At 50.0% G+C, this 21,677-nt stretch overlaps 1 protein-coding gene across 2 annotated transcripts in view; it reads left to right on the top strand.

The window, feature by feature from the left end:
• Positions 1–20,962, top strand: part of OSBP2 (oxysterol binding protein 2) — a 289,724-nt gene extending 268,762 nt beyond the window's left edge. For both annotated transcript variants that reach the window (XM_069081851.1, XM_069081852.1), the window contains 7 exons: positions 1,688–1,933; positions 9,272–9,392; positions 14,437–14,540; positions 16,063–16,158; positions 16,703–16,887; positions 17,572–17,795; positions 18,181–20,962. In XM_069081851.1, coding sequence (XP_068937952.1) covers positions 1,688–1,933; positions 9,272–9,392; positions 14,437–14,540; positions 16,063–16,158; positions 16,703–16,887; positions 17,572–17,795; positions 18,181–18,323 — 1,119 coding nt within the window. In that variant the 3' untranslated portion in view covers positions 18,324–20,962. The remainder of the gene's footprint in view (positions 1–1,687; positions 1,934–9,271; positions 9,393–14,436; positions 14,541–16,062; positions 16,159–16,702; positions 16,888–17,571; positions 17,796–18,180) is intronic.
• The last annotated feature ends 715 nt before the right edge of the window (positions 20,963–21,677 follow it).

Raw genomic sequence — 21,677 nt, 5'->3', positions numbered from 1 at the left:
GGCTCAGTGGTGCCAAAGGTTGCAGAGAGGCCAGAATGGGTAAAGACTGAAGACAGGCCACTGGATTGGGTGAATAAGGGGTCACTGGTAAGTTTAGAAAGAGGGGGTAGTTTCTGTTGAATGATGAGGTTTGAAGCCAGACTGCAGAGTGGAGAAGGAAGGGAGAGAAAACAGGAGACATCGATTGTTGACAGTCCTCTCTGGAAGCTTAGCCAGAGAATGGAGAAAGAAATGCCGGATGGGAGGTAGCAGAACTTCATGGACTGAGTGAGGATGAGAGGTTGTCCAGAAGCAACCAGAAGACATGGAGAGAGTAAGGATGGTAGAAAGGCAATGTGCCCAATAAAGTGGATCGGGATGGAATGTGGAGGGCTTTACCCTGGCGAGGAGGAGAGCCATCTCCTCATGAGAGAATGGCAGAAGGCATATGGGTGATGTGAGGCAAGGAGGAGAGGGAGCTCTTGATGAATTACCTCAGGGCAGGGGAGCCGCAGGAGGTCTGAAAGAGCAGCTGTGAAGGCTGGGATGGCCTAGCAGCAGCAGAAGGCTCAGTTGAAGTTATGTGACAGATTTGTTGTGGACCTACTGAGAACGGTTGTGAATTTTCTCCAGCTTCGTTCATCAACGCATATACAGGAGCAAAGGCAGCAGACGGTGGGAATGATCCAAGGCTGAAATTTAGCAGGGCACAATAAGGTAAGGGTCAAGGAACTTGAGAAGGAGAGGACAGCACAGAGTTGAGCTGGTTGACCAAGGGGTCCGGATGGAGAAGGGAGGAGCATGTAGCTAGAGCAGGGGAGATAGCCTCGGAAAGAACAGAGGGGCTGAGGGACTGGCAGTCACAGTGTAGATGAAGAATGGGATTCGGGTTTGCACAGAAGAATGACAGCAGGCTGTGATCAGGTGAGGAAATCTGAGACTTTGTGGATGTGGAGGTGATAGTGAGATCGGAGACCCCCAGCAATTCTGTCTTATAATCTCCTGAGATTTAGGACTACATGCTTAACTGATCTAAAGGATCGGTGATCTAGGAATTCTAAGGGTCTACCAATCTGTGGTCCTGTCTTTCTCATTCAGGATATTGTCTGAATGTAAAGGCAAAGTAAACCTCATTTCTTCCTCCCACCATCCTTATCCTACAGGAAGCCTTTCCTGATCCCCTTAATTCTAGTGCCTTTTTTTCTGCCAATTTTTTTTCTTTTCTTTTGAGGCAATTGGGGTGAAGTGACTTGCCCAGGGTCACACAGCTAGTAAGTGTCTGAGGCCAGATTTGAACTCAGGTCTTCCTGACTCCAGGGCCAGTGCTCTATCCACTGCAACACCCAGCTGCCCCTTCTGCTAATTGTTTTTTATTTATCTTGTACATAGCTTATTTGTTCCTAGTTGTTTGTATTGCCCCTTCCTCTCTGGACTATGAACTCCTTGGGGGCCTGGACTGTCACAGTGCCTGTCACACAGTAGGCACTTAATGCTTAGTGACTGATACAGATGTGTGTGTGTGTGTATAGACATAGTCATTTGAGCTTCAAAATAGCCCTGTAATAAATATGTGCTATTGTCTCCATTTTGCAGATGAGGAAGCCAAGTGTTAAAGAAGTTAAGTGACTTTCCCAGGGAAGCTTTGAGCAAAGCCTGAAAGCCTTGTCCACACCTAAGCTGCTACAGCCCTTGTGTTGTGTCTCTGCAGGTGAATTTTAACGAGCCCCTTTCCATGCTGCAGCGGCTCACTGAGGACCTGGAGTACCATGAGCTGTTGGACAAGGCTGTCAAGTGCGAGAATTCCACGGAGCAGATGTGCTTTGTGGCCGCCTTCTCTGTGTCTTCCTACTCCACCACCGTCAACCGCATAGCAAAGCCATTCAATCCCATGCTGGGAGAAACCTTTGAGCTGGACCAGATGGAAGAAATGGGCTTCCGTTCCCTCTGTGAGCAGGTAGAGAGCACACAGGGTCTCAGCCCGAAGGGGATCGGTTCCTGGTTTGTTGGGGGAGGATTAGGGGACCCCTGTAAGTACCTGGTAAAGCTCCAGGCACAAAGATGTGATTTGGGGGTGTCATTGCCAGTAGCCATAACAGTCCTGTGGGGCTGCCTGGTCTGCTTCTAGACAAAGCCCCTGCACCTCCCTTGGGACTCCTGCCTTCAAGACAGAGGCCGTTCCCTCTGTGCGGAGGTGTTGGAAGCAATTTTGGAAAGAACTTTAATGAGACCACTAATGGCATTGGCTCTGAGTGGAAATTGGATTTTCTTACACCACTCAGTAAGTGAAAGGAAGCAGGAACACTAATGAGTAGAGAGTATGCTGACTGCAGGATTGGGATGAAGGCTTCAGAGCCCAGGACCAGAGACACCGTGCCCAGGGGAGCTAGAAGAAAGGAGAGGAACATCCAGACAATCAAACATCTGGATCTGGGACTAGGGATGACAGAGGCAGTGCCAAATCAAAGCATCAGAAGTCACCGACATCTCCAGAGGACATGCATCGTGGCAGTAAATCAGAGCACCCATTCAGTGCTTGCTATGTGCCAGGCCTTGTGCCCTCGAGCACCTTACAGTCTAATGGGGAGACATGTCAATACAGAGTAGAACACATGGAAGGTCATCTCAGCAGAGGGGGTAGAAGCCAGAATTTGGGGGACAGGGAGGACCAGGAAGGCCAAGAGGCAGAGAGATGAGAGAAGAGGGGAACATGCCACTCATAGGGACAAGGGACAGCCAGGGCAAAAGTCCAGAGATGGGAGGCAGTGTTCTTGGCAAGGGCCAGCAAGGAGACCAGCAGCCCTGAGTCACAGAGGATATGGAGGGAAGGAAAGCGCCAGAGGTAGCAAGAGAGCAGGTCGTGAAGAAGGCTTTCTGTCTTACCCTGAAGGTCCCATCGAGGAGGGAGGTGCATGGTCAGCGCTCTGACATCGGAGTGGAGCGTGGATTCCCATGGGGACAGACTCAGGGCAGGGAGAGGATCTAGAAGCTCCTGCATCTGGAAATATATCTAATGGGAAGCATATTTCTTGCTTTCTCAAGAAGGGGAGGGGTGCAGGGAGGGAGACAATCTGGAACTGAAAATAAAAGTTTTAAAAAAGAAGGCAAGAGTTGATAAAGTCTGTGAGATCAGAGAGGAGATGTGTATGAGAAATGATAAGATATGGCAACAAACTGGACATAGAGAATGAATGAAAGTGAGGAGCTGAGGGTGGCATCCTTGTTCCTACAGAGGCTGAGCAGGGAGGAAGGCGCAGGCTACAGAGCTCTGTTTTGAACAGGTTGAGTTGAAGCATCAGTGGGGCATCCTTATTTTAGGTGAACAAAAGGCAAGCCATGATTCCAGTCTCTGGCTCAGTAGAAAAATCAGGGTTGAATCCACAGATCTGGGAATCATCAGCAAAGAGATGTTAATTGACCCTATGGGCGCTGATGAGATCAGCCAGGGAGCTGGTATATAGAGTAAAGAGCCCAGTACAGAACATGGGAGATGCCCACAGCAGGCACATCCTGGATGGAGATCCAGCAAAGGAAGCTGACAGGGAGAACTAGGAGAGATTGATGCCACAAAGCCTAGAGAAGAGAGCGTGACTGAGAGTGTCAGGGGCCACAGACAGGCCCGGAGGATGAAGACTGAGAAGAAGCCACTGGGCGTGGTGACGAGAGGGAGCAGGATCAGTGGAGTGATTAGGCAGAGGTCTGTCTAGACCACAGATGGGAAACCTGCACCCTAAAGGCCATATGTGGCCCTCTAGGACCTCAAATGCAACCCTTTGATTCCAGACTTCACAGAACAAATCCCCTTAATAAAAGTATTTGTTCTGTAAAACTTGGGCTCAGCCAAAGGACTGCACCTGAGGACCTAGAGGGCCACATGTGGCCTTGAAGCTGCAGGTTCCCTAGCCGTGGTCTAGTCTACAGCAGATTTAGAGGATAGTGAGAGAAGGTGAAGTGGAAGCTGCGTGTATGGCCTCCTCAAGGAGTTTGACCACAAAAAGCAAGAGAGAGATGTATGGTCGTATCGAGGATGGGGGAGACATGGGTATGTTTGTAAGCAAGATGCAATTAGAGAGGGGAGAAAATAGAGAATAGGAATGAGAGCGGGGACAGGGGAGGACAATCAGAGTGGTGAGAGGTGTGAGGAGCACTGGGGAGGACTTGGAAGAAAGAAAAATGAGCAGGGATGGCTCCAGGTGTTCGAAGAACTGGTCACGGAGAAAGAGGAATTCAGCTCTAGAGAATAGAACTGGGGACGGTGGAATTTCCAAAGAAGCAGATGTTTGCTATATATTAAGAAAAAATAATTGTCAAGAAAACCTGTCCATAAGTGGTGGAGTTCCTCAAGAGATGGTTATTTTTCCATCTCCAGCCGTCTCTCCAGTGGAGTCTGGAGGAATATTTGTTGGGATTCTTGTTCAGATATGACTTGGTAACTTCCAAACCTCTGTCTTTGCACATCACCATCAAAGAGGTGCCACTTTAGATCCCAGAGCCCCAGCCGGGATCAACTGGAAAGGGACTCAGGACAGTCGTCACTTTTACCTCTATTTTCAGAGAGAAACCCAGGACTAGAAGCTGAGTAATTCAGAGACATAGCTAGGGGGTCATGCCCGGTGGGAAACAAGTGCTTTAGTCGTATCCAGAGACTCAGGGTTGACATCCTAGCTTACTGCCAGAGGGATCTTGGGGAAGTTTCTTCCCCTCTCTGGGCCTTACTGTCCTCAACATCCAGGGAAATACAAAGTTTGGACCAGGTGGTCTCTGAGGGCCCTAACAATTCAAAGTCACATGGTATATGAGCCTTTCTTTCCCTTCTCCCATTCCCCCAATAATTAGCACAGTGATCCCTCAGACAACTTCTCCTGGGCCTCAGATGTGGCCTCCTACCAGTCACCAGTTAAGGATTGAGGCCAACAATGTGTTTGTCTCTGTGTTTTGTGATAGGAGGAGACTTTGAATCAGAAACCCCAGAAAAAATCGGGGTTCAGTCCTGGCTCAGTACCTTCTTCCCAGGGCTCTGGAGTAACCTCCTAGAGTTCAGTCTGATTGAGTCAACCTTGTCTACAGCCCTGTCCTAAGCACACAGGACAAAGACGGCAAACAAGCCCTGCCTCCGGGAAGCACTCCTTCTCCTAAACAAGCTCTGTACAAAGTGAATGCTTCAAGCCTTTGGGAAAGGGGGTAGAGCACAAAGAGCTCAGGGAACAGCAGCTCCCCCTGCTGTTATTAGTCCCGCCCTCAGGTCCTCAGCCTTCCTCCCAAGTAGAAATTATCTTGTGTCCTCAGATCTCCCATTTCTAGCTCTCCTGTGCACTGAATGCTATCCTCTCTTGTATTCTGGTCATGTACATCTCTGTCGTGGCCATCCCACAAGATTCTAGGAGGGCAAGGACCTTACTTTATATTGTCCATGTGCCTGACACCACTGAATGCCTACTCTGTCTCCTGTTCTAAGCTCCCAGAGATGAAGAGATGAAAAAACTGCCTTTCAGGCAATACATTTCTCAAGTACCTGCCATGCACTGTCACTTGAGATTCATCTGAGACTATAGCTTATGAAAATCCCTGAGCATCGTTAGAGGAGTGTCAATGTTAAGAAGCAAGGCTTTCTCAGCAGCCTACAGTTTGAGATCATTGAGAAGACTGCCTGGCAAGTGGTCCGCCTGCTCGCTTCTGGCCTACGTGACTTCTAGCCACCCGCCGGAGGGAGGAGGGGGCGTGGAAAGAGCAGGAGATTTGACAGCAGAGATCCTGGGTTTGGATCCCAGTTCTACTGCACCGTACTGTGTGACTTGAGATAAGGCACTGAAGCTCTCTGAGCCTCAGTTCTCTCGCTTGTAAATAAGGGGACCCATTAAGCTCTAACTCTGTAAGCTGATGGTGATCCCATAATCCTTCCCACGAGTTATGTGATGATCAAGAAACTCACTGGGCCACCCATCCCCTTGGGTCATCATCTAGGCAGTGGACATTCCTCACTCATGTTGAACATTGCTGTCTGGGACAGGAGGGTACAAATAACTTACGGCTTGTTGGTCCTTCATAAGAAAGATCGAATGAAATACCATCACAATCTTTGGAAGGACTTGGACTTGGAGGCCTAAGCAGCAAATGTTGCCCATATCTGGGCTCCATCAGAGGGAGCCGAGAATTGGTGAATTGGTTGTTGGTGTCAGCAGGAAAGTAGGCACTGTGGCTCTGTAATGATCAGCCTTGGAGAAGATCTCTCTTGTGTCAGTGCTGCAGACAGCAAGCTAGACCCAGTGCCTGCACATTTGGACCCTCCCTATATCCTGGGCAGCTTTACAGGCCAATAGAAGCAAGGGTGTCAGGGAACATCCCATCGGCACTTGTTCTCCAAACTCAGAAGTGGAGCCTCAGATAACAAACTTTGGTGATTTTGTGATATGAAAAGAATAGAAGAGTTGGTTGAGGCAGAAGCTCGAGTAGGCAAGAGCACAGGTGTTTTCCCATGAACTGAGTTGAATGGGGGATGTGCCTAAGGAGTGGCCCACAGAATCAAGCTCCCCTACTCCTGACCCTCTGGGGGGTGATCCCTTTGTCTGTGATCTCAGAGCCCTGATGGACAGAAGCATCGTTTTAAAGTCCATCCAGCAGATCCCATGCACCCATAGAGGTGGTGCCAAAGAAAAACAGAGTGGACCATGCTCTGGGTCAGGCAGCCAGGGGTTCTGGGTCTTGGTCCTACCAGCACTGCCACCTGAAGGATTTTTCACGACCCAGCCAGAGAATTCTGCCACTGTCTACTGACTGTTGGAGAAAGGAATTGGCAAGATGAACCCCAAGTGCCTGAAGCTTTGGTCTTCCTTAATGACCTCGTTGTCTTTGAGAAGACTGGAGAAGAATGTTGGGGGAGACGGAAGAAAGCTCAAAGACAGTGGCCCCCAACACTTCATTGGGAAGTGCTGCTTGTACAGTGCCCCCATCAAGACTGGGGGCCACCCTGCATCATCAGGGAAGGGCAGGGGTGGGACATTCTCACATCTCTCCAGACTTAATCATGATAATTTCATAGAGTTCAGCTGAAATTATGGTGGTGGCGGTTTTCCTTTTAAATTGTTGCGATCACTGTATGGATCTTATTCTCCTGATTCTGCTTCTTTCACTTTGCATCAGTTCTAATAAATCTGTCTGTCACTTATTTCTGACAGCTCCATAATATTCCATTACATTCATATAACACTTGTTTAGACGTTCCTCAATTGATAGCTCTCCACTTTGTTTCCAGTTTCTACATTCCTTTTGAGCTGCCACAATTCTGCTTTGCATAGCCCCTTCTTTGATAGGGGCATGCTATGCTGGGTGGTCCTGTACCAGTGTCTCCAGTGTCTTGCAACCAAGTCCAGAGTTCTGCAGAGAGACCTTGAGAGTGTCCTTGTATCACTTCTTCTGACCTCTGTGTGAAGACTTCCCTTGTGTGAGTTCACTGTGAAATAGTCTTTTAGGCAAACGTTTGTCATCTGAACAGTATGGCCAGCCCATTGGAGTGGTATTCTCTGCAGTAGAGTTTGAATGCTTGGCAGTTCAGCTCCAAAAAGGCCTCAGTGTCTGGTGCCTCATCCTGCCAGGGGATGGATCTTCAGGATCTTCCTAAGACAATTCACGTGGAAGCGATTCAGGTTCCTGGCCTGGAGCTGGCAGACTGTCCAGGTTCCACAGGCATATAACAGTGAGGTCAGCACAGTGACTCTGTATACCTTCAGTTTGGTAAACAGTCTAATATGCTTTCCTTTGGAGCCTCCCAAACACCGAGCCAGCTCTGGCAATGTGTGCATCAATCTCATCATCTATGTGGACATCCCTGGAAAAAAAATTCCAAGATAAGGAAACTTATGCATAAGCATTCAGAGTTTCTCCATTTACTGTGACCAAATGGATGGTGCATTGCTGACTGGAAGAGAACCTCTGTTTTCTTGGTGTTGATTATCAGGTCAAAATGAGCACAAGTGGCAGAGGATCCATCCTCTGTTACATCTCAGCCTCAGAGGCTACATTGAGTGCACAGTCATCTGTGAACCAAAAGCTTTGCACCAGCTCTCCCTCCACTTTAGTCTTGGCTTGTAGCCTTTTCAAGTGAAATAATTTACCATCAGTGCAGCAGCTGACCTTGATGCTATTTGTGCCCTCATTGAAAGTGTCCAGCGACATTGCTGAGAATATCATGCTATAAAGCATGGAAACAAGCACACAGCCCTGTTTCACTCCATTGGTGACTAGGAAAGCATGAGAGCATGGTCCTTTATCCAGAACCCGAGCAAGCATGCCATTGTGCAACCAATGTGCAATACTGATTAACTTCTCCAGGGAACCACATTTCGCCATAGTCTTCCACAAGCCCTCACAACTAACAGCATCGAAGACTCTGGTCAGATCAACAGACTGTGTACAGACCTCTACTCTGCTCCTGGAGAAATACCATATTGACCATTCCTCAGCCACACTGGCTCTCAGATAGATGACCAATCCAGGTGAAGGATCAGCCTATTAAGGAGGTCTCTGGCAAGAATCTTGCCAGCAATGACTAAGAGAGAGACCCTCCCTCCCCATGATTGTCACAGGACAGCTTGTTTCCCTTTCCTTTATAGAGGCGGACAATGGAGGCATCCTTGAACTCCTGGGGGATAACCTCCTCTTGCTATATTACCCAGAAAATTTCTGTCAGCTTTTGAATGATCCGTGGATGCCCTGTCCTGTAAATCTCAGCTGGAACAGAGTTAGCACCAGGCACTTTGTTACACAAGAGAAGCCTAACGGTATTCCAAACCTCTTCTTCTGTTAGAAGTTCTGTTAAGGTGTACAGCTAATGGCTTCAGCACTGGTTGGTCGATGGTCTGTTGACCTCCTTGGTAGCAGCAGTTGTTTATCCTTCATTCTGGAAGAGGCCCATGACATCAGGAAGGTGATGCCATGAGGCAGGGCCGTGCAAGGTCACCAGACTCATTCTCACCTCCAGAGCCTCTGGTTCCAGGAACAAGACATAGGTCAGGACGACTGGAGATGGCCCCAGGTGCAGTGGGAGACCTTGGCCTTTTTAAGCTAAAGTTTTTTTTTGACTGAGGCAACAGCGGAGTCTTTGGGTCAAAGAGGTTGGACACTTGACTCACTGTGATAGCATGATTCCACATCGCTTTCTACCCAGAGTGCGTGGTTGTCGGCACTGCCACAGCTAGGTTGACTTTGCTCATTTTGGTCAATCTTTGACAGTTTTCCGGTAATGAGATTAAACCTCAGAAGGTGGTTTGAATTGTTCTTATTATTCTCCTCTTGTTTTCAGGTGAGTCACCACCCTCCTGCAGCTGCCCACCATGTGTTCTCCAAAAATGGCTGGACCCTGTGGCAGGAAATCACCATCTCCAGCAAGTTCCGGGGCAAATACCTCTCCATTATGCCACTAGGTAAGATTGCATATTACTGTGAAAGAAACCAAATGGTTACATCCAGACAATGATTTATTTAGCAAAAAGCATGCAGTTGCAGAAACAAACTGAGTTCAAAGTTCTCAGTAGTCAAGGACCTTGACCACTGGTTTCTCCACAGTTAATATTGATCTGGAGGGAGTAAAAAGCAGGGAAAACAGGGTGTAGGGATAAAAGCTTCTTATTGGGGGACCCTGAGATGAGAGGGAGGGAGGGGGAGTAACCTTGTGACTTCTCCAAAATCACGTGATTTACATGAAGTTGAGACTTAACTTCACAAGATGGTGGATAAAAGGCAAAGTGTAGTTACTTGGGCTATTTTTTTTTTTAATGTAACACATGTCCTGCCAAGGTGACCTCATGGACTGCCAGGTCTCAGGAATATCAGATTCCTCTCAAGGTTCTCTCCAAACTATGTTATAGACTGTGCCAGAAAAGGATCTGAGGGAATTCGTTTCAACTTCTCTCTAATAAACCCCTGCTTGTGTGGTCAGCACTGTGCTAGATGCTAGAGACAGAGAGGCAAAATCAAGACTGTTCCTGCCCTCGGGGACCTGACATTCTGCTGACAGTGACAACTTCTCTACAGAGAAGGAAACACAGTGCAGTTTGAGGAAGGAGAAAGTGGTGATCAGGTGGAGATCAGGAAAGAAAGAATTCTGGGACATCAGAAGGAGAAGAATGCGTTCTGGGGCTGGGGTCGGGGAGAGCCTGAGCAAAGACATGAGCAGAAAACAGAATATGGCCTTGGATGAGCAGTGATGAGGCCGCCTTAGCTTAAAGGTGGAATGTATGCAGGGGAGGCACGTAGGATGAGTGGGGGCAGGGGGCTCCAGCCCTGCACGGAGGAGTGGGCGTTGTAGTCCAGAAGCAGTCTAGGGTAGTCACTAAAGAAGTGCGCCACTCTGTGGAGGATTAGCTGGAGACAGCGAGCAAGGGGTGGCCAGTGGTAGGGGGAATCTTCCAGGAGGGTGGTCATAGCCATCCTGGATGTGAGGCGGCACATGGCGGTAGAGTGGACAAGGCTCATCTAGGTCAAAGGGAGGCCTCAAGGAGGGCCAGAGGTAGAGGGAAGGGAAGGGGAAGGAATGGAGGGGGAACAGAATGAGTTTGTTTTAGTTATGTTGAGTCTCTGGTATCTGGGATATGCAGGTGGAACAGACAGTTTGTTATGGGGGACTGGGGTCCCAAAGAAAAATTAGAATATCATGTCAGTTTGAGAGTCATCGGCTTAGAAATTATTTTCGAGCCTGGGAGGGCGCAATGAACTAAGAGAAGACCCAGGGCAGGACTTTGTGGGCCAGCCCTACAGCCCCAGCAAGGAGACAGGAGATGAGTGATGATGTGGGACTTTAGAACAGAGAACAGAGAAACTCTTGAGTGTAAAATGTCAAAGTCACCTCGGCCTTTGAGGACACAAAGTCACCAGAATGTCTGAACTTAGACTGCCCAGCTCTAAGGCCATGTCTGCCCCCTCCCCTCCACTCCCAGCTGCCTCTCTCTGGGAGGGCCCTCAGGGACACCTAGGCTGAAGCTGTCTTCATATACCTGGAGAGGCCTAGAGACGGAGGCTGAGCCGGTGACAGAGTGGGGGCCAGCTCCCTGTGCCATCCAACTGGGCCCATTTCCAAGGCCTCCTTGTGGGAGCACTGTTGTCCACTTCTCCCCAGAGAGTCAGAAATGGCTTTCTCAGGTGAATGGTTTTAAATCTGTTTCTCTCAAAAAGCCAGGGAAGGAATTTTTCCTTGGAACCAAGTATTGCTTTTAGGCTCTGTAGAGTCCCCCCTGGGAACACTGAGCCTGTACCTTCCTACCCCTCCCCTAAGGCTCTTGGGGTCTCACTGCAGGTTAGCATATCACTTCTCTCTCCATCCTCACCCAGCATCAAGACACAGGGTCACTGGGTTTAGAGCTTTAGAGAGCGTCCACTCCAATCTTTCCTTCAATTCTGCCATTTTCAGAAGAAACTGAGACCTATAGAGTGAAACGTCAGAAAGCACTAAAGTGTTTCCTGTGTACCAGGTGCTGTTTTAAGTGCTGGAGATACAAAGAAAGGAAAAAGAGAGACCTGGCCTCGAGGTGCTCCCAGTCTAATGGGAGAGACACCAAGCAAACACATATGTACAAACAAGCTGTAGCAGGAAGGAAGGCTTCCTCTAGGAGGGGGACCTTTAGTTGGCACTAAAGGGAAGCCAGGGAGGTCAGAAGGCAGAGGAGGAGGGAGAACATTCCCGACCTGGGGCACAGCCAGGGAAAATGCCCACACGCCCAGCCTTGAGGGAGATTTTTGTGGAAGTGGTCCTGTTCCAACCTAATGAGGTTGTAGACTTCATCCATGAGAAGTCAAGAGAAAGAGCAAAAAGAAAGTCAATGAGAAGAGGATTTCTGTTGTCATTAGAAGGGTTCCTTGGGCTTTGGGCTTCAGTCTACACCTTCCCTTCCAAATCCAAGATTCTTTAATTCTGACAGACAGAATATTGGACTTGGAAGTTATGAGAAATGGGTTTGAATCCTGACTGTAGTGAATTGTGTGACTCTTGGACAAGTCACTTCACATCTCTGGGTCTCAGTTTTCTCAACTGTGAAGTAGGGATGGTAATTCTAACTCTCCATTCCCTCCCAGGTATTTCATGAGGGAGGAGTTCTGCAGACCTTAAAGATAGGATCTAGAAATGAGAATGGTGATGCCAATGATATTCTTTCTTTCTTTTACATTTTCTTAGCATTCTTTTCTTTTTAAATTTTGAGCTCCAGATTCTCTCCCTCCCTCTCACACATCCCCCACCCACGGAGAAGGCAAACACTGTGATATCAGTTAGACATAGCAAACCATGCAAAACATTTCTGTATTAGCCATATTGAGGGAAGAAGAAAAGGAAGAAAGAAAGAGAAAGGGAGAGAGAAAGAAAACTGTGCTTGCATTTGCACTCAGTTCTCTCTCTGTGGAGGTATAGAGCATTTTTTATCATGATTTTCACCATTCATCTCATGATGAAACTGTCTTGGATCATTGCATTGATCAGAGTAGCCAAGTCTTTCGCTGTTGATCATCATCACAACATTGCTCTTACTATGCACAGTGATCTTCGGGTTCTTCCCACTTCACTCTGTGTCAGTTCATATAGTTCTTGCCATGTTTTTCTGAAATCATCCTTCTCACTATTTCTTAGAACACAATAAATGCCATCACAATCATAGGCCACAACTTGTTCAGCCATTCCCCAGTTGATGGGCCTCCCCTCATTTTCCAGTTCTTTGCCACCACTAAAAGAGATGCTATCCATGTTTTTGTACATATCAGTCCCTTTCCTTTTTCTTTGCTCTCTTTGGGATACAGACCTAGTAGTGGTATTGCTGGGTCAGAGGGCATGCACAATTTGATGGCCCTTTGGACATAGTTTCAAGTTCTCCAGAATTTGTTGGACCAGTTCACTACTCTGTCTGCAGTTCATTACTATCCATATTTTTTCCCTCATCCCCTCCAGTATATGTCATTTCTGATAGGTGTGATGTGATAGCTCAGAGTTGTTTTAATTTGCATTTCTGTAATCAATAGTGATTTAAGCATTTTTTCATATGACCATAGATAGGTTTGATTTCTTCTGAAAGCTACCAGTTTATATATCATTTGACCATTTATCAATTGGGGAATGACTTGTATTTTTATAAATTAGACTCAGTTCCTTATATATTTAAGAAATGAGGCCTTTATCAGAGAAACTTGCTGGAAAATTTTCTGATATTCATTATCTATGGTACCCTTTAGCAAAATATAGTTTCCCTGAATATCTCTGTCCATGAGGTCTAATTTTTCTTTTGCTTTGTCTAAGATCACAATCTCTCTCTCCCTCCCTCCCTCTTCCACCCAACCTCCCACACAATACAGGGATCCCCTCTCAAACCATTTCTGGCATCTCCAGCCTCAGCTCCAACACCTTTGATTTGCAGCAGATCCCACCCCAGCTACCCCATAAGGGTGGCTCATGTGGGGCACAGCTGGACTGTCTGAGCTCAGAGAGAGCCTGGAGGCGATCTAACATAGCTTTCTGCTCCCCTTAGGTCTATGTCACTGTTTATACTTTTAAAGCATTTTTAAAAATGTTATTGTTATCTTTTGGTTTTTTTACATCACCTCGACTTTGTACATACTTACCCCACCCCACACACACACACCCACAGTAAGTCTTCCCTCATCACAAATAATCATAAGGAAGAATGAAAACAGCAGGTCAGCAGAACCCCCTGAGACTTCCAGGCAGTCTGATGAGCGTGCTTTCAGTATCCTCTGCAGGGCAGGGGGGGACGAGTGACTGTCCTTTCTGTGCTCTTCTCCATGGCCAGCCGTGGCCTTGAGAGTGACACAGCCATCCTTTTCAGTGTTCCTCTTGTTGTTCTCCATTTACTTTGTTGAAGTCCCTGTGGACCTTTTCAAAGTATTTTCAGTGTAATATCTCATTTGACACCAATATTAAAGAAGGAGGAAAAGGTGCATGTGTACAAAGATACTTACAGCAGCAATTTTTGTGGTGGCAAAGAACTGGAAACTGAGGGGATACCCATCCACTGAGGAATGGCTGAGCAAGTGATGAAGTATATGAATGAGATGGAGTGCCATTGTACTTTTAAGAAATGATGAAGGGGATTGTTTCAGAGAAACCTTGGAAGACTTGAATGAACTGATGCAAAGTGAAGTGAGCAGAAGCAAGAGGACAATTTATACAATGATAACATTTTAGAGAAAAACAACTTGAAAATACTTTAGAACTTTGACATTGAAAGTGAACCATGGCCCTCTGGGTATAGCCATTGGAGGAATTTGTTTTGGATAATTATGCATATTTGTTATGAGGATTTCATTTGTTTTCCAGTGGGGGTGAAGTGGGAGAGAAAGAAAATCTCTTTACATTGGAAAAAAAATCTTTGTTTGGCTCTCCCAACACCATGAGGTAGTTAGACTGGCTACTAGGGCTCTCTTCTCACTGGCTGGGTAAGCTGTGACTTCTTACCTTTTTCTTTCCTCCAGGTGCCATTCACCTGGAATTCCAGGCCAGCGGGAATCACTACATCTGGCGGAAAAGCACCTCTACTGTGCACAATATCATTGTGGGCAAGCTGTGGATTGATCAGGTCAGGGCAGTCCTCCCCATCTCCTGCCCTCCTCCCTAGGCCCACGCTCCAGAGGCAGCACCAGGCACCCTGGGGAAAGAAGGCCCTGATGGTGTTGTAGAAGAGCCCTAAGTCTGGAGTGACCTTGGGCAAGTCATTTGACTCTGAGGCCTTCAAGACCCCTTCCCACTCTGGCTCTGGGATCCTGGGGTCCTCTGAGCACGAGAAGGGCCTTGGGTATGGGGGAAGTCAGCCCGTGGCAGAGCAAGTATGAGGCCTGGAAAAGGACTTTAGAACCAAGAGAAGGGCCTTTGGAGATGGTCAGGGGAGGAGATGAGGCCCAAGGTCACCCCAGGACTAGAGGGCAAAGCCAGAATCACAATCCAGGCTTCTGCTTGTGACCCCCAGCTGTGCAGAGCATTGTTTCCTAACATCCCTTTCCTGAGAGGGGATGAGCTTCCTCTGGCCTACAGAGTCTCACACCTGCATCACTTGCTTCACTAGCCCTCTTCCAGTAAGTGGGCAATACCTGCGGCCTCACCTGACTGGAATAGGGCCAGGGCTTGCCATGCCAGAGGCCGCATGCCCAGATGGCCACCTGTGTCAGGGATGTGCAGATACAACCACTGGGAGCACCTGTGTAGACCTCCCTTCTCTGTGGGCCACACTCAGGGTCACTAGAGCTGAGGCAAGCATCCTTTATAGTTGGGGAAACTGAGGCCCAGAGAGAGGAAGGGACTTGTCCAAGGCCACACAATTGGACCATGGTAGAACAGCCCTATTCCTGTGGACTCGCCCACAGGCTGGGTGGAACCAAGAAGGAAGGGGGATAGATTGAGCCCACAGGAAAGCCTACCCTTCTCCTGGTCATGGCACACCCTTCCTACCTGGCAGTCCAGGAGACAAGACTATACAAAGTAATTGGTGGCATGGGAGAGGGCAGGTCTCTGAGGGAGCCCCCCCTTCCCTGCTGCCCACAGAGATGTTCTGAGATGTCTGGCACAGATGAGCAGAGGCCAATGGCCTCGGCCTGGAGAGGGCCAGGCGCCGGGAGACAGAGGCTCTGATCTCGTTGACACACAGCACAGATGTAAAAACCTGGCCCAGACTGTCAGTGCAAGCAAGGGCTTCTGACCAAGCACTAGGAGAATGGGAGGGCCTTCTTTGGTGGACAGACCTCCCCCATCTCGCATCCCCTGTGGTCACTTGTCTGTGCTCCGTGCTTCCCTTCCCTTCCCACTCAGGGTCCTGTGTCTCCCCCATCAGGACGGGGCTGTGACTTTGCCTTGGTTTATTCCCCTAGCACATTGCACAGTGCCCAGCACACACTAAGCACTTGGTCTGTGCTCACTGACTGACTGCTCATGGCCTTCTCAGCCACAGCAGGGGGGCTTGGTGAGAGGACCAGCCAGGGAGTGTCACCCTGAGCAGCAGGGCCTTGGGTGGGCCCAGGGAAGGTGCCGTTGAGGAGTAGCTGAGAATAAGAGCCCTCCTCCTGGAGACCAAGGCCCTGACTTCTCTCTCTCTTTCCTGTGTCCTCTAGACAGGAGACATAGAGATAATTAACCATAAGACAAAGGATAAGTGTCTACTGAAGTTTACACCGTACAGCTACTTCTCAAAAGACTACACCCGAAAGGTAGGATGGTCAGCCATGGCTGGGGAGCTGCTAGACAGGGATCAAGGAAAAGGGCAGATGTGCAGCAAGCTCTGAATAACAAGAAGGACTGTCTGATTGTCATTTCTGAAGTCTCCAGAGGGTCTAGAGCAGAGCAAATAGAATGTCAGGGCTGGGAGGGCCTGAGAACAGGGGATGTCAGGGCTGGGAGGGGCCTGAGAACAGGGGATGTCAGGGCTGGGAGGGGCCTCAGAACAGGGGATGTCAGGGCTGGGAGGGGCTATTGAACATCTAATTCTAATCTTACTTCTGCAGAAAAAAGGAGGAAGTTGAGAATCAGAGTAAGTTGACTGTCCCTAAGCTCTAGGATGAGCCTATAACAGGACCATAACTAAAACTGAGTCAGGAAATGACTAGCTTTTCTGTAAAAGCCACCAAGAACTTGGGACTCCCCGGTGGGGGATGTAGGGGTCCCCTGTTGGCTGGAGCCTTGATGGGAGCTACCCCAGGGCTCTGCAGGCTGGCCCCCGGGAGTGCCGAAGGTGAAGGTTCCTCCCTGCTCTAGGTGACCGGGGTGGTGACAGATAGCAAAGAGAAAGCCCATTATGTGCTGTCCGGCTCCTGGGATGAGAAGATGGAGTGTTCCAAGGTCGTTCAGAGCAGCCACAGCAGCCCCAGCACAGAGGGCAAGCAGAAGATGGTCTACCAGACCCTGCCAGCCAAGCTCCTGTGGAAGAAGTACCCCCTGCCGTGAGTGAGCCCCCAGCCAGCCTGGGAGCCCAAGGGAGACAAAGCAGGGCCCAGCACTTGGGAGGGAGGCCGGCCTCAGCCGGGGGTCCTGGTTCCCAGGGAAAGCCCTGGGGCCGTAAGGGATCAATGGCCTCCTCTCCCTGGCCTCAGTTGGCTCCTTTCTGAATTGAGAACTTTGGGTTAGAGGATGTTTTTAATCCAAAGCCCTTGTTCCTTGCACCAAAGAGTGGTCCCAGCTGGAAAAAGTACCTCACCAGGCTGCCCCACCCCACCCCACCTTTGAGTAGAGAGAGTGCTGGCCTGCCTCTTGTGCTCCTCTGCAGAGCTGGGCAGAGCACTAAGCTATTTCAGATACAAACCTGTCTGTGCAAGGCCGCTTTCTGCCCTCGAAGGCCTCACTGTATTAAAGTGGGGGGTAAAATGTGCACATTTGCACATAGAAATACACAAATCAGGTTAAAGTCAGCGCAGTGCATAGGATGAAGACAGTGCTCCTGAGCAGGCCAGTGCCAGGAACCGCAGAGAGGAGAATGTCACAGCCCCAGGGCGTGGGCCCAGGAGCTGCAAGGCCAGCATTGACAGCCTCTTGTGTCCCAGGCGTCTGAGTCGGGCTGGGGGTGGCAGGGCTTCTTGGGGGCTGGAGGACCTCCTCCAGCTGTCCGCTTGCCCTTTGGCCTTTTGCAGGGAAAATGCCGAGAACATGTATTATTTCTCCGAGCTGGCCTTGATCCTGAACGAGCCTGAAGAAGGCGTGGCCCCCACGGACAGCCGCTGGAGGCCTGACCAGCGTCTCATGGAGAACGGTCAGTGGGATGAGGCCAATTCTGAGAAGCAGAGGCTAGAGGAGAAGCAGAGGATGATCCGCCGTAAGCTCCTGGAGTCGAGTAGCCGCGAGCACCTGGAAGAAGGTGAGCCTGGCACCACCTCACAAAGGAGGCAGAGGGGGGAGAGCAGAGCCCCTGGACTGGGAGGAGCTGGGGGCAGGACAGGCACACTGGTCTTAGGCCCCCTCTGTGCCTCAGCAGCAGTCCCAGTCTTGATGAGAGTGGTGCCAGCGCCCAGAAGGTGAGCTTCTGGGAGGTTGGGCTTGGAAGCTAGGCACCCCTCCCCAGGTCCCCTGAAGAGCCCAGACTCCTGGACCTGGTTCAAGAACCCTCCCCTTGATTGACATAGGGGGTGTGCCCCTAGCTGGGAAGCAGCCACCGAGAGCAGAGAGGGGCCAAAAAGGGCCCGGAGCTGGGGGAGATCCTGAGGCTCCCGCCCACAGGTGCCCCTTCTCTCTGGCCCCCACAGGGAAAGAAGCAGACCTGCACAGACCTTTGTGGTTTGAGAAGAAGATGGACCCCTTCACAGGGGAGGAGGCATACGTCTACAGGGGAGGTTACTGGGAAGCCAAGCAGGAGCAGAACTGGTCCATGTGTCCAGACATCTTCTGAGCCGCCGCCCCCAGGCCAGCCCCACTACACCCGCCAGCCTGGGGAGCCGGTGAGGAAATAAGAAACCCAACCCTACACGCAAAACGCAAATACAACCCACAAGCAGACCAGGGATTCAAACGTATTTTTTTATGCACTAATGAAATCGCATATTGGATCTCCCTTTCTTTTTTCCCCTCTTCTTCCTTTTTTTTGCTGATAGTGACTTTTTTCTTTTATGGGAGTAGTTAGTCATTAAGTAAGTCTGGGGAGGACAGGCTGAGTCTGTTTCTTTTTAGCTGGCGTGTATGCTCTGTCCTCCCCGGCTGAAGGAAGCACGGCCTTTCAGAGACGCTCAGGAGAACAGTGGGGAGGGCCTGGGGAGGGGGTCTCCCAGGAGGACTGGGGTCCCTGGGGGTGTGGCTGGCCGCCTCTCTAGCTCCAGTTTGAGGTTCCCCCCAGAAAGACCTCCATTGGTAACCAAGCTTGTCCCCAGGGCCATGGTGCCCAGGGGCTCTCAAGAAGGAGAATCCTTGGGAGCCACCTTGGTCCCCCGCCCACCTGAGGCACTCTCACTCAGGGCTCCCTAGGAAACCCCTTTTTGGACTTTGTTTGTTTGGTTTTTAAACTGTTGATCTCACTTTCTTTCCAGCCATGATGTTTAGTAAATATTTTTAGTACAGCACTTACCAGACAGTTTTTCCAAGTGTCCTTTCTTGCCCCAGAAGTGTCCAGGCAAAGGCATCACTTCTAAGAAATGAGGAAACACAAAGCCTTTAGCAGAGCCAGGAGTCAGTGGGCCTCAGTTCCTGAGGGCAACTCCCGCCTTTCTCTGAGAGGTCCCCACCCAGCAGCTCGGAGGCCGTCCATCTTGGTGCTCCCCCAGCCCCTCCTGGCAGACAGACACGGCTTCTTCCTCTCCTCCCTTCCCCAGCGTTTCCCCAGCCTAGACCGAGCCAGAGCCCTGAGGGGCCAGGGCCTCTCTCCCTCCAGCTCTCCCTCAGGTGGTGCTTTGGACTGTGTCCAGCTATGGAAACTCCCAAATTGCCAGGAGCCACACCTTGTCCTCAGAACTGACCGGGCACCACCATGTTGGGCAGTAAGTGAGGAGATGAGCCCCCACTCAAGAAAGAGGAAGCCCCTGAGCCACTGCAGGAGTGAGCTGGGAGCTGGTCTCTCTGTGGGCCCCCGTGGCAGTGGCATTGGGCTTGCCCAGGATCCCCAGGGGGCCTCCCAACGGGCCCAACTGGGACCTCAATATTGAATGCTTCCACCCCGAAAGAGAAATGCCCCTCAGAAGTCCCAGCAGCACATAGGCAGGAAGCCCTGGTGGGGGTCTGTAGCGCAATATTCCCATCCTCCTTTCTGAATCTGAGCCAGCTAGAGGGTCTACCCCCTCTCCCACTACTCCAGAACCCTACCTTCTGACCAGCCAAATGGGTGGTTCTCTCAACTGCACAAGACACAGATGGGCAGGGTTTGCCACCCCTTCTCTCTCCCCTCACCTGTATGGGCTCAGGGGACCACATTGACATCTAGTCCAATCCCTTCACTTGCAGAGGTTAGTGTCTTGTCTCACTCCAAACCCAGGCTTCTTTCCACTCTTAGGAGGCAGGCATCTTCTGCTGTGATGAGATGTCCTTGGCTCCCCTGGAGAGTGGGCTCCATCATGCCAGCAATGTGCAGAGTCTCTGACCATAGGAAGCCTAGAATGGAAATCAGAGGGTCAGACCTCTCTCTGCCTCGGTCTCTCCATCTGTAAAATGGGGGCAAGGGCGCTCTTCAGTGGCAGCATGTTGTAGTAGACAGGCACCTTCAAAGCCAGAAGGCCCTGGGTTCAAGTCCCATGGCCACCTCCTGGCTGCATTACTCTGGACAAGTCATTTCGTTTCTCAGGGCTCTAGACCACTCTCTAAGACTGGATTGTAGAGAAGGCACGGAAGGAACTTCACCCAGAAGTTCTCTCTACTGATGACATCCCAGGTCCAGCCCCTCTCCTTACTCCAACAGCCACATTCCCTAGCATAGGGCCCTTGAATGAGCACTCTGGCCACTGTCAGGCATAGATGGGATAAGGTTTGGGGAAAGGGGATGGGAAGTTGGGGTCTGTGGGCAGCCACCCTGAAGTCATCAGGAGCCTTCTCGAGTGGCCGGCCTGTGACCAGGGATGCTCAGACCTGTGAGACTCAGGCCCTAGGCCTCCTTGTGAGCAGCCAGGAAAACACGGCCGCACACGCCCTCCCAGTGTCTTCCCTCCTCCATCGGATCCAGTCCGGGCCAGAGACATCGGCAATAAGGAGCTAGCTGCACTGCGGCCTAGGGAACTGGCAAAGCAGACCAAGCCAAGGCAGACGCCGTCAGATACAGACCCCCCCAGGACTCCTGCCTGCATGGGGAGCAGAGATGTGTGTCCGGAGCAGAGACCTCGCGCCGGGAGGGACTGGGAGTTACGGATGTGTTGATGGGTATCAGGATGCCCTCTAATCTGTGTCTGCTTCTAATTTATAAGTACAGCTATATATGTACAGATACACATATATATATTTGACCTACATAGATATATAGGTAACTATTTTGCTTAGATTTCTATAGTAATGGAAAAATGATGACGACAAATCTGTCTGAGTTTGGTTATAACAATAAATGTACTGCTGAGTTTCTTTCTGGCGTTCAGGTAGGTTCCATCTCATCGTCCAGGAAGGCAGAGGGCCTCTTGGATTGGGTAAATGGTGCTGCTGGCTTTGATAAGGAGCAAAGGGTCCCCCAAGATCCATCAAAAATTAGACGTGGAACTGTGTTTACCCCCACACACATGCACCAAATACAACCTGATACCCAGCAAGATCCTGGACCCCTTCCTAGTCTCCAGCCCCCCAAAGGTATCATTATACCTGGGTTACCGCAGACAGGTCCTGTGGCGCAGCCTCTGATGCCCTCGGGATTTAGCTCCAGAGGGGGCATCAGCCCTGGTGACTGACTTCCCCACCCTTGGACAAAAAGGAATGTCTGGGGTATGTTTCTACCTTCTTTTCATTTTTAAAAATATTATTCTTCATGTTTTACTTTAAAAACAGTTTCTTCCACTCTTAAGATTCTTTGGTTTTGTAAAAAGCAGCCTAAAACCCAAAGTCTCAGCTGCCTCATTTCTCCCTGTTTTTCTCCCTACTGTTTTCTGGGCTGAGTTTGGGCCACCAGTCTGCTGCCTCAGTCTGTGCCTGCATCCATCCCCAGGATAGCAGGGCCAGGCTCCCCTCTGCCTTCTCTCCAGGACACAGCCCTCGCAGCTTCCATTTCAGGCTGGATCCCAGAAGCCAGGGAGTGGGGCAAAGGCCAAGCCTGTTCTCCCCCAGGAAAAGGCGATTTTTCTCAATTGAG

Source organism: Petaurus breviceps, unplaced genomic scaffold (genome assembly GCF_028583685.1).
Source record: "Petaurus breviceps papuanus isolate PSGF00001 unplaced genomic scaffold, PetGlider_PUasm1.0 99, whole genome shotgun sequence".
Taxonomy (NCBI): Eukaryota; Metazoa; Chordata; class Mammalia; order Diprotodontia; family Petauridae; genus Petaurus; species Petaurus breviceps.
Note: the sequence above shows the minus strand (reverse complement) of the source record. Positions and strands in the feature narration are given on the sequence as shown.